Here is a 12,338-nt window from a genome sequence, read left to right on the forward strand (position 1 = left end):
ATTTAGGAGCTGCAATTTCAATCTGATTGTGAATTTTCATTTATATGGATTACACAATGTAGAATGATAAATATTGACTATTTCGAACCTGTTTGAATTTTACACCTTTGTCATTCTTACTGTGGCAACCATTTCACCACCCTTTTCAAAGAAACCATATTTCAAATGCCCCACATTTCTCTGAAAATAGTAGTCTTGTCAAGTAGGGTAAATCCCCCAGCATCCAGAACATTCTGACTGAATGTTAGTTACGCTGGTAACGGGGGAAGCCTGTTGTTCCATTGTTGATCAAACGTTGCCAGGCAGCTTGCCATCGTCACAAGGACATATGAAACACAAGTGTGCAGAGATTGGACTTTGAGCTGTGACGCAGCAGAGAAAAGAGAGAGAGAGAGAGAGAGAGAGAGAGAGAGAGAGAGAGAGACGTTCGATAGACAAATAGGATACATTGGAGGGGTTTATTTTGTTGGTTCAGAAAGTTAAACATTTCCTGGTTTAAAGAGTCAAATTATCTGAAACTCCGGGAGGAAGTTCAATGAGCAAAGAATAATTTCTTCCTCTTTCTCTTTTAACAAACTTCCAAGTGTCTTGAATAAATGCAGGTGTCTTATTTCCATCTGATGTAATGTTATCCAAATAGTAGATTAAGCAATTTAGCCTATGAAATGTTAGAGAGCACCTCTTTCTATTCTTGTACATTCACCTGATTAGCGGATAATGACACAAAATTTCCCCCTAATATAGGAAAATGCTTTGATTTTGAAAAGAGATTTCATTTAGTAAAACTCCCGTTGACCCAGATTTCCCACCCTCTCTGTTAATTTTCTGTTTTTCTATATGATAAAATGGATCACGGCTGGTATGTGGTAATCTGTTTTCATAACACAGAATGATGTAATATATTTGTTATTATTTTTCTTGTTTTGACATTTCCCTTCTTTCCATTCAGTCAAACTTTTTATTTATTGTATTTATTTCAAAAAGTCGTTTGATAACTTTTCTCTTTCTGGTATTGTTAAACAAATATTCCCCTTTTGATTATATCACAATCCAGAATGAACTATTCACCTTTCTAATTTCCCATTCAAAGCAAATAAAAATCCAGATGTTATAAAAACACAATTTTTCATGAATACATCTAGCCGCAATTATCCTACCGGTACTTGTTGCCACAGCAAACATACATTGGCGCTTCATGTTGGACTTTAAACCATGACGACACAACAAGAATCCAGATATAGAGCGGTATACCCCTGTTCATACTTCCAGAATTCATTGTATAGTATTGAATGGTATTGTAACCAATCACTTGTTCATATGTTCTTTCACTCCATACTATCATGTTCACACTACAGGAAATTTATACAAAACTTATATAAAGAAATGTCACATTATGAAATGTATAGCGAAATGCGTGTTTGAGTAATAAAAACTGGATAAAGAAATTTGGGTCCCATTCTAGTCAGAACGTTGTATCGTATGAAAATCGTATAACTGGGCCAGGCTTGATGTGAACATGCACTGATGATTGGCCCATCTGTCATGTCAATTGAGCTCCTCAAAAACAGTTTCTTTATTCAACGTTTCTATATAAAACAATGTTTTCTAGTCTGTGCACTCCATTCACTATACAATGATTCTTTATATGACGTTTCATTATATGATGTTATTTTCTAGTCTGTATATATGCTCCATTCACTATACAATGATTCTTTAAATGACCTTTCTTTATAAAAGTTTTATATAAATTTCCTGTAGTGTGGACATGCTGATAGTATGGAGACAATGAGGCATATGGACAAGTGATTGTTACAAATGATATTATTCAATTAGACTTTGGACTTGCGATGGTGGCAGTGCAAACACTTGTTTGACTAAGCAAAAATTCTATCAATACCATATAGGCAGAGATACCTTGTGTAAAGTCAATGGTGGTATGGATTTGAAGGAAGAAAAGGATTAATTGCAAGAAAGAAGGCACATATTGTACCAAATTTATGACCTTAAAGTGAACTGATTAGAAACATGAGAAAAAGTTCTTGTGGAACATTCTGTGAACCAACCAAAGAATGTTTAGTGTATTTGATCACAAAGTCATTACATATTTTGAATATTCAGAAATATCAAAACTCAACTTATAGCTAGAGGTGCATTATAACCCAGAAAAGATTGATTCCAATCATAGCTTCATTCGTTATGTGAAACACCAGACAATTCTTATATATATGGATTGATTAACAGTTACAGAAAGGGATGATCAAAGTGTTTGCTTTTTCTTAAAATTTGAAGGCATCAAGGCATTGGATCACAAACTCTTATGTTGACTTTTCTGATATTGTTAGCTTGTATAATTTGAAGTGGGCTGTGATACCAGAAGTAATGCCATTCCTGACTTCATACAATACCATGCAACACATAATGAGAAAATATAGAAGGTATTTGTCTTGCATAATAAAATTCATGAATCCTGTGAAACTACATTGAAGGTTTACCTAAGGTAGCGAGTGGGCAGAATGGCCTTCCTCTCAATGAAGAATACAGTAGAAAGTAAATGCTTGTGCCCTTGTTAAGGAAAACAAAACTGATTAGAGTTTAAGGTCTTCTATAAAGAGGGCATGAATATTTTTTTATGTAGAAAATTCGACCATTTTGGTTTTGTTTTGGTTTTGTTTGGTTATAGGTAGTCATGAACTCATGATGCTTTTGGGCCTGATGTTCTCATCTGGATATGATAACAAAATATACAGTGTTAAAACAATATTGTGTTGAACAAAAATTGCAGAACATTTTATATGTCTGCCAACTATGGGGCATTTGTTATATTAGGCCTAGGGACAAAATACATGTGTATGTACATGTACTTGTAGTACATACACATGTATGAGTTGTATTTCTACAACTTATCCAAAGATTGCCTAAGTCGACGCATTTCACTCAGACCCGTCAAGATCATTTTACGTGAGGTTTACTGTATAAACTAGTTGCAATATAAAAAGTTTGATGACTATTTGGAGGGGGCTGCATGGTTCTATTTGTTAGTGTTGTAAATGAGGGGGAGATATATGGATGAGTCAATGTTTTGATATATTCTAGTCTGATCTCCTTTCTGTGTCATTGACATCAACATTTGAAAAGGTGGATTTCTCATTGCTGCCAATTCAAGCAAACCTAGTCCATGGTTTTAAGCTTGTATAGGTGCCACACGCTTGAATATGAATATGACTTTTTACTTTTCCTTTAAATTGAGCATGTATTAATGAATTGTTATTACCTATACTAAACAATTAAAAAAGTCAAATTGGCACAAAATTAGTTTGAATTGTTGTGAGGAGCCAAGTCAACCGAGAAATCAAACGGTGAAAAGCTTCTACAAATTTTTTTCTATACAGAGAGGTTTAACCAACTAAAAGAAATGATTTTTTGAATTAAGGACTACCGGTAGTACTTTAGACAAGAGTAAGGTTGATTTTGGAAAGGCTAGTGGTTTAAACCCCAATCATATGCAAAAGAAAGACTTGCTTCTGGATACGAGTATGAATAATTATAGTAACTCTCTTTGTCATATACAATATCTCTCTTATTTTATTTATTTATTTATTTTTTTTTTTGGGGGGGGGGGGAATATCCCTTCTCATGTCAACATTCTGTGATACTATTTCTGCGTGGGTAACTATTACTTACATCCATCAAACTAGACTAGAATGCTACAGACATGGTTCGATGACTGATTTTTGTTTTGATTGTGACGTAGACCAGTCATGCGTCAAAACTAAGTTGTCATTCACAACTACTCAACAAGCATCAACCCCCTATACCACTCATGACATTGTGACGTAGATTGTTGACACTACACAAATACTGTTGAAGACACAAGAACAGGATTCATAAGGCCTGTTTTCATCAGCTCCAGATTGCCAAATAACTCGCTATTTTAACTATCCCGATTGCAAATTATCCACCTAATTTGCGTCTTCATTTGCCCGCAGTTGCAATTAGAAGTATATTCTTGGGCTAGTTTGCAAAATATCCCGCTATTTGTCATGTGCGACTTCACCAGCCTGCAGACTCGCACTCTGCGCAAATGATGAGCAAAATATCTCGAGCTAATTTCTTGAGTTCAAGTTTTGAGTCTCGAGCTGATGAAAACACGATTTGTAACATTGGGATTATTTCCCAAATCAGAAAAAGACGCACCTATTGTGACGTAGATTGTTGACACTACACAAATACTGTTGAAGACACAGGAACAGGATTCATTGTGTGGGTTGCAAAAGACACGACAGTCTTGGACGGATATTGATATATAAACTTGAACAATGTAAATATTAAGTTAGTTTAATTGCAAATAAAGTATGTCTTCATAAAAATCTATTTTGCGACCATGCTGATTGAGAGTTCGTGAGATTGCCATTGTTCCATTTGAACCATCAAATTGAATTTGATTACCATTTTATAAATATGAATGATGTCATCAATAATATTCATTTAAACTTCAAAGTATGCATATTTGTGAGAGGTTAAAGTTAAAATATGGGTCTTATGTGAAGCATCACAGTCACTAACGTATCGTTATAAAGCCTGCTGGAAATAAATTACAAAAGTTGAAAAGACACCATAATAAAATTGAACTGAATCATAAGAAATTTAGGGGACACTTCCTATAAGAAAATAATCACAACACTACAACAACAGTAAATTGCAGCCCAGCAAATATATGCCAATATTTGAGAAAAGAGCCCCCCCCCCCCCCCCCCCCCCCCCCCTCCGTTGCAAATTGCATTTATATAGTATCATGAAAGCTAGGTAAGTGCATGTTTTCCAAGGGGTTCAAAGATTTGTGTACACAAATTTAAGAAGGGAGAGAGTGAGATAGAGAGATGTGATGTAATTGCAATTGATTCATGTCCATTAGACTTATTAATACTGTTTTTGATTTCTAGCTGTTTGTTGCTGAGTTATCAAGTTTGTTTACCCCTATCTATAGCCTCCACAGACCTCCCAGGTCAGTGTATAATTCTGATGACCATGACTAGTATATAAGCCTAATCAGGGCAATACTTCTTAATGTGTTTATCAAGAGGAAGGAAACGGTTTGTCAAAAGTGAAGATAATATCACCATGGTGGTCTATAGAGGGAGCTATTCAAGATAATTGCGTGGAGTCCTGGCTCACGCTAGTTCTATTAGTGATTCAGTTGATTATGTAAGTTTGAGCAAAGGAAGAAAGTTGTGAGAGAGAGAGAGAGAGAGAGAGAGACAGAGAGAGAGAGAGAGAGAGAGAGAGAGAGAGAGAGAGAGAATATATAGATAGAGAGAGAGAGAGAGAGAGAGAGAGAAGAGGGGGGGATGAAGATGAGGAAATATGTAATGAAGAATGTTCTGGAGAAAATCTAGTTAAGATTTAAGAGGTAGAAATGATTTATAGAAATATACAGATAGGTATGTGGTACATGAATGAAAAAGGTTTAAAGTGAAGAGCATTGATTCCATTGAGCTAGTGAATGATACTTCTGTCAAGTGTCAAGAGGGGGAAATACCCCCAACTAAATGATTTGTTTTGTATTAGATGTAATCTTAAATCTTCTCAAAATGACACCAAATATTTCAAAAGGTCAATTGCAATGAGGTAAAAGTGATATTTCCTGTTGCTCTGTCACTGAAATGGTACTTGTTTTAATTTTTTGGCTATCTATATTCATTTGTATCTGATTTCATTTGTTTCTCCCTACTAGATCTTTAACAAGATGGAGATACATAATGCCCTGCTACATAACAGATATAAGATCAGCTTCTCAGATAATCATGCATTTGAAGCTGATGTCCTATTGATTTCAATGGGAGGTTTTACAACAACAAGAAAAAGAAGAAAAAAATGCCCATAAATAGTCCCAAATTCATTTATTTAGGGGGGGGGGGGGAATCTCTCCTTTTATTAATCATGTCCCGCTCATTTCACATTGTGTGCAACCTTTTATGAAATACTTTTTTTTCTCTCAACGGAGTGGAGAAGGTGCAATTTGGGAGATGCTGTATTCCTTGCCAAATAATCAAATACAAGTAATTAAAAGATATTTAATTGACTGACGATTTTGAATAAGATTATTAGTTAATGTTTGTTGGGTTTCATTCTCTTTTAATTGCATTTGTCTTTCGTACTTGCAAAAACTTGATCAAGTTAACAATTCTCTGTCCTTGAGTTTGCTTGTTATTGCATTTCTGTAGCATGTTTATTTGGAGTGTTTTCGGTGAGGTATTATGTTTCTGCAGAGGCTCCTCTTCTTTCCGTCTTTTGCATAAAAACAAAGAAAATCTGACATGGATTTAAGGCAGGAAGAGGCATATTATATGGAAGAGAATACCGGCCAATGGGGGACATTGAAAGATAGTCTAGCATCAGAAACCTTGTATCCTTTTAGACTGTCAAATTCTATATACTCTCTAGCTTTAAATTTCTGAACATTAAAAAAAGAAAATTGAGATAATTTTGTTTGACTTATTTTATTCACAATGATTGATGAATTAAAAGAAAGAGAAGCAGAATACCTCTTTTGTGACAACTAAAATTGGATTTTGTCAGTATTAGTTTAATTTGGTTCTTCTAATGGGTGCTCATGTTTTGTATCAGAGTTATTTCTGTTAATAATAATAATAATAATACTCTGTTTTTATATAGCGCTTATTACAATCACTAAGCGCTTCCAAACTTGGAGATTATTGCCCCGGCTTTAGCTGTGCTGCCATTTCGGCGCTCTAGCATTTCAAAGAATTAATTCATGCCAGGTACCCATTTACATCACCTGGGTTGAGTGTGGCAAATGTAGATCAATGCCTTCCCAAAGGACATTAGTGCCGCTGCGGGTCTGGAACTGCGGAACTTGTGATCGACAGTCCGGCGACAACCACTCGACCACAGCACCTCTATTGAAGTTTGAATTGAAAGACTAATTGGATAGTGGATTAAATGAACCCCTTCCTTCCTGCCAGGTTCAGATTGGATATATGCCATGGGTTTACAAGAATTAGGAGAGAGGGAAAAGAAAACAATTATAAAATAACAAGAAATGAAGAAAATATGGATAGAGGAATAAATACAAATTGGAGAGGCAGAGAGGGGAAAGGGATGCATAGATTAATGGGTGAAGAAGGTTTAGGAGAGAGGAAAGGAAAACACACAGATAAAAATGAAATGCGGAATGGAAAAAAAAAATGTAAAATTAAAGAAAACTTTAATAGAGTGGGAGAGAAAGGAGGTGAGATATAGAGTCAAAGTAAGGTTCAAACTAAACAATAGAAATGGTTTGATGAAGAATGTACGGTACAATAATTTCTGATTTATATTTTTTGGAATTATTGCATGGTTATCATCTCCTTCTTTTTCCTCCTCCTCCTCCTCCTCCTTCTCCTTCTCCAGTTCTTCTCTTTCTCCTCCCCCTCCTATTCTTCCTCCTCCTCTTCCTCCTACTCTTCTTCCTCCTTTTCCTACTCCTCCTCCTCCTCCTCCTCCTCCTCCTCCTCTCCTCCTCCTCCTCCTCCTCCTCCTCCTCCCCCTCCTCCTCCTCCTCCTCCTCCTCCTCCTCCTCCTCCTCCTCCTCCTCCTCCTCCTCCTCCTCCTCATCATCATCCTCATCCTCATCCTCATCATCACCATCATCATCACCATCATCATCATCATCATTGCCAGTGCAAGCATATGAATTATAGTTATGATGGAAACAGATTTTACATATTGCTTAACAATTTGATACATTATTGTTATCAGGTTCTCTTTGCAGTGTCAGCATGCAGTGTTCCTATATACTTTATTCATAACGTTTGTTGCTTTATCTTAACGTTTCAACAGCTCTGGAAGTATGTAAGAGGAGAGTGCTATCCATCAGTCTACCATCCATTCCAGAGCATTTCACAGAGACAGACAGGACCATCTACATGTCTTCACTGCTCTCATTTGATGCCACCTGCATGGTAAGATGCGAAAGTTAAGATGCTCCCTAGGGAGTGGAGAATGTGCATACATTGTGTGCGGGTAAGCCTGAATCCGATGACCAGGGTAATCTGTAAAGCGCTTAGATGCATCATTGTATCGAATCGATGTATTGGTCGCTATATAGAAGCGGAATATTATTATTATTATTATAATAATAATAATAATATGTAAGACCTGATGTGCTAGAGTGCTACATATTTAGCCACTTGGCTATGACCAATGTAGGACGTCATCCAGCCTTTTCACACACAGCTCAAATTCATCGTATCTAGAGATGATTAGTATAAACATGTTTAACTCAACAGTTTTAAACAGCTTTAAAGAAAAATTTCCCTGTGTGAACATCATTTATACAATGTTCGGATAGATACAAAGTCGCGATTCATACGCCCCTCAAAGCAGGCTGCAGATACGAAGTTCGTATCTAGAGAGCTTGACATTTTGTGTGTGAACGGTTTAAACGTGTTTAAACTGGATGGAGCGTGTGCTTTGTTTGATATGACCTGACCTTCAATGCGCAATGGCACTGCTGCGCATTTTAAGAGCAGTAGTTAATCACGAAACGATTAACAATTGCACCAAAATTTCTGTGTGTGAATGATGTCGTATGTACAGCTGATTAGTTTAAAGCCCTTTAAACTAATCATGTTTATAGAATTTTAGCTGTATGTGAAAAGGCTGATCATGTGACAGAAATATGTGGGAAATCCAAACTTAAGAGCATACAACTTTAAAAGAAAACAGAAACATTAAAGAAGCAGACTGGTGAAAGTTTGAATGAAATCGGACAACAACAAAAAAAGTTATGAACTTTTGAAAGTTGTAATCACTTTACATGTAGGAACTTCAAATTGGCCGAAATCGGTACTTTCACTGATTTAGAGCCGGACAACAACTTTCCTATTTGTTCCAACACATATCATTTCTTGTAATTAAGGAAAGAGGAGATGTGAAATGTGGAGGGGGGGGGGGGGGGGGAGGGGGGGTTGTAGGGGATGAGGAGGAACAAACTATTTATCTGTTTATCTTTACAAAATTCTTGGCTTTGATCGATACTTTTCACTTTACTTGAACTCGATTCATGAGAATTTGACAGGGCTTAAAATGGATGAGGGGTGGCATGCAACAAGCAAGGATTTTAGGGGACAAAGTACTTCTTCTCTTCCTGTTATCTTTTTGAAAGTCTTGTCTAAAATCAGTAATTTGTTGTTAAACTTTTTATTAAAACTTGGTTTGCCTCGATGAAATGACACTTAGAATTGATAATTGGACATCAAACAAGAATAGAGACTTCTTAATTCAGTACAGACAGCTGTTAATCAACCAATCAAAGACATGCTTGACCACAAATGGTACATTTTACGTCTGCCCCAAGTCAATATTATTAAAGACCCTATCCGAATCGGAAAGAAAAAAAAAGCTAAATTAAATATCACTAGAAGCTTAAAGGTCGTACATTACAGTAATATCAATTATATGCCATTTTAGTGTCTGCCAGAAGAGTATCAGCTCTCTGAAGACTAAAAATTTAAAGCTTTGATAATCAGAAGTTTTTAAACTAAAAACTAGCTATTGACTTGATGACATCATCTTATGTGCAGTATGCATATTCACAATGAATTTAATGGCATTAATTGAGCAGGGCTCATTGCCTCGTATATATAGGTGAGCCGGTCAGTTCCACATGTTATGTCATCACTGTAACTTCAGCAAATTTGACCCCTGTTGACCCGTAATTTGGAGAGGTGCGGATTAATTTGCTTTTGTGCAATAATAAAAGGGTAAATACTTTTTACTCCTTTATATTTGTATTGTACGTTCATTCAGCATGCCATTGATCTGAAATTGTATTTTCACTGGTTAGGGTCTTTAAGATAGTTTTGAAAATACAAGCATCCTAATTCAGCCTAGACAGATATTAATCAAATCAAATGTTATTTTCACTCACAAAATGTCTAGCAAAACTTGACCGGATATAGGGATTAGAATCATATTACCAGCAAGGTTATCTTGCATTGGAAAGAATCTCCATATTGCCCTGTACTTAATCTCTCGACTTCCAAGGTCATTATCCCTCACGAGGAAAAGCTGTTAAGGAGATCTAGAGAAGACTTTTGACTTACAACTCTTCCCTTTTTGGCAACCCTTAAGTTATCAAAGCTACAATTTTGTTCACATCATTTAGGCAATATTGGCTTGTCCAGATATTTAGAGTGTATTTCAAGGTCGTTGTGTCACATGGTTAGGGTTAAGTAAGAAAATCTACATGGATGTTTCTACAAGATGTAATTAAGACATGCGACTACAGTACATATATGTATGGCCTCCTGCTAAATACCAATTTGATCTATCCAACTATGCTGAATGTAAAGAGAGTGAGTTTTTAACTTTTTGCATTTTTTTATTCATTTATTTTACATCTTTAACCAGAGTAGTGTGTTCAGTTACAACAATACAAAATTATATCATTCATGTACAATAAAAAGCAATTGAATAAGAAAATACATATATAATATAAAAATGGTACAAGTCTTTCAGAGGGCTCTGCATAAAAGCACAAAACAAATAGTAACATACTTCATAAAATTCACAGTGTCTTGTTTAATACTGTTGAATGTCACTACAAACTTACAAACATAATGATTTGAAAATCAGGTGGGGGGGGGGGGTGGTAGGGTATTGTTGTTTTTCAAGGGTAATCTTATTGTCTTAGAATGTTTTTATATGGGGGAGGGGTAACCTACAATTTTAAAAAGCAACCAGTCTATAGATCATTGTTTTATCACTTTATCACATAAAATCATGAGAAGAGAGGAATATGTTTCAGTTAGATTAAAATTCAAGGCTGCCGACAGCATATTTTGAGAATGAATTAGTATCACAAGCATTCATCCAGCTGCCTTGATTATTAGTTCTACTTTATTTCAAGGCATTCCCGGCTTTCGTGGTCTCTGCATAGCGAAGAAACTCCTGCAAACCAGCTCCAAATCCTGCCCGAGTGCATTCGCTCGTATTACGTCCAGGATTATTCTATCACATGTGCTATCTAAAGCCCCATGCCACGGCCGTATTAGATCGCTCTTCATCACATGTCAGACCTAGTTGGAAAAAGAAAAAAAAATTATCCTGAATTCTCGGCTTTGCAAGGCAAAAATACAGATATATGAAAATATCATGTACTCATTACACCAGTGCTTCTCCAAGGCCAATTTTAGTTTGTATAATTAGATCATTAATCCCTCTCTTAAGTATTGAAAATCAAATTCTTGAGGGTACGAATGGAAGACAAATTAAACTGTAAATAATATATTAAAACAAAATCAGGGTAAGTGAGACCCCTGATCTGACATCATGCCCTCCCCAACCTCCCCCCCCCCCCCCCCCTCAAAAAAAAAAAAGTCTAAAATCTAAATACCACCTCGAAATCAATCTTTTCACCTAGTATATGTTTGAATTCATCACCTAAATGAACTAAACTGAATAAAATTTGTTTAATCCAGTGTCACAATGGTTTGTGACAGTCTCCACCAAAAATAATTCATACCAAACTTTATACATTATGAGTGATGAGGGTTATTCCTTCAACCCCCTCCTATCTCCAATCAAGAAAGAAACTATAGCAGATACTAAATGAGAACAGCTATATGCTCCCAAAAGAGTGTTTTTTGTTTCTTTCATCAACTTAAATGAATTTATTCTAATTTGGTAATTCTTGTAACCATAGATAAATACAGAAATGAGGTGTCTTCCTCATTAACTAGCAGACTAAGTGTCATGCACTTTAGCACTTTTTCTGTGAGGTGAATACCTAACTAATTTCTGATCTCACAAGTTTTGTGAGCTAATGACTAAACCCAGTCATCAGAAACTTGACTCAAGTTTTATTTTTGCTGCACCCCTGACGAAAGAGACTTGGGGGTGAATAACGCTCTTAATCCATGGGATATTGATCGCATCCATGATATCAAACCAGCACCGACTTATTCACTTCAAGATCGCTAGAGCATTAATCATCACGAAGGAAAAGTATGAAAGAGAGTAAAAAGGGGGGTAAAATAGGGAGTCTGATCGGTGATAACATAAAAGTCAAAGTCTGCTCCGGGCCAAGAATGTGATAAAAGGGTTGATCAGTTAACGGGGTGATTAAAAAGTCAGAACTTGTTCGACTAGGGATTCAGAGTTAGGAGAGGTGTGAATCATCCGTGTCAGGTTTAAGGGAGAGTCATCGAGAAAAGGGGATGTCCCATGATTCAAGTCTTGGGCTTGTTGCAAAGTCTAAAAGGAGTTTTTAGATGGTGTGTACCATAGACTATGAAGTAGATAATACTCTGTTGCATAGTATTGGGTCTGCATTT

The 12,338-nt window shown here is 36.1% G+C and overlaps 1 protein-coding gene across 1 annotated transcript in view; it reads left to right on the forward strand.

The window, feature by feature from the left end:
* LOC586390 (mutS protein homolog 5-like) overlaps positions 1-12,338 on the forward strand; it is a 90,324-nt gene that overhangs the window by 38,960 nt on the left and 39,026 nt on the right. The window contains exon 4 of the mRNA XM_030996261.1: positions 7,840-7,961. Within this exon, the coding sequence (XP_030852121.1) occupies positions 7,840-7,961 (122 nt within the window). The remainder of the gene's footprint in view (positions 1-7,839; positions 7,962-12,338) is intronic.

The sequence above is a fragment of the Strongylocentrotus purpuratus genome, unplaced genomic scaffold (assembly GCF_000002235.5).
Source record: "Strongylocentrotus purpuratus isolate Spur 01 unplaced genomic scaffold, Spur_5.0 spur5_scaffold_3, whole genome shotgun sequence".
Classification (NCBI taxonomy): Eukaryota; Metazoa; Echinodermata; class Echinoidea; order Camarodonta; family Strongylocentrotidae; genus Strongylocentrotus; species Strongylocentrotus purpuratus.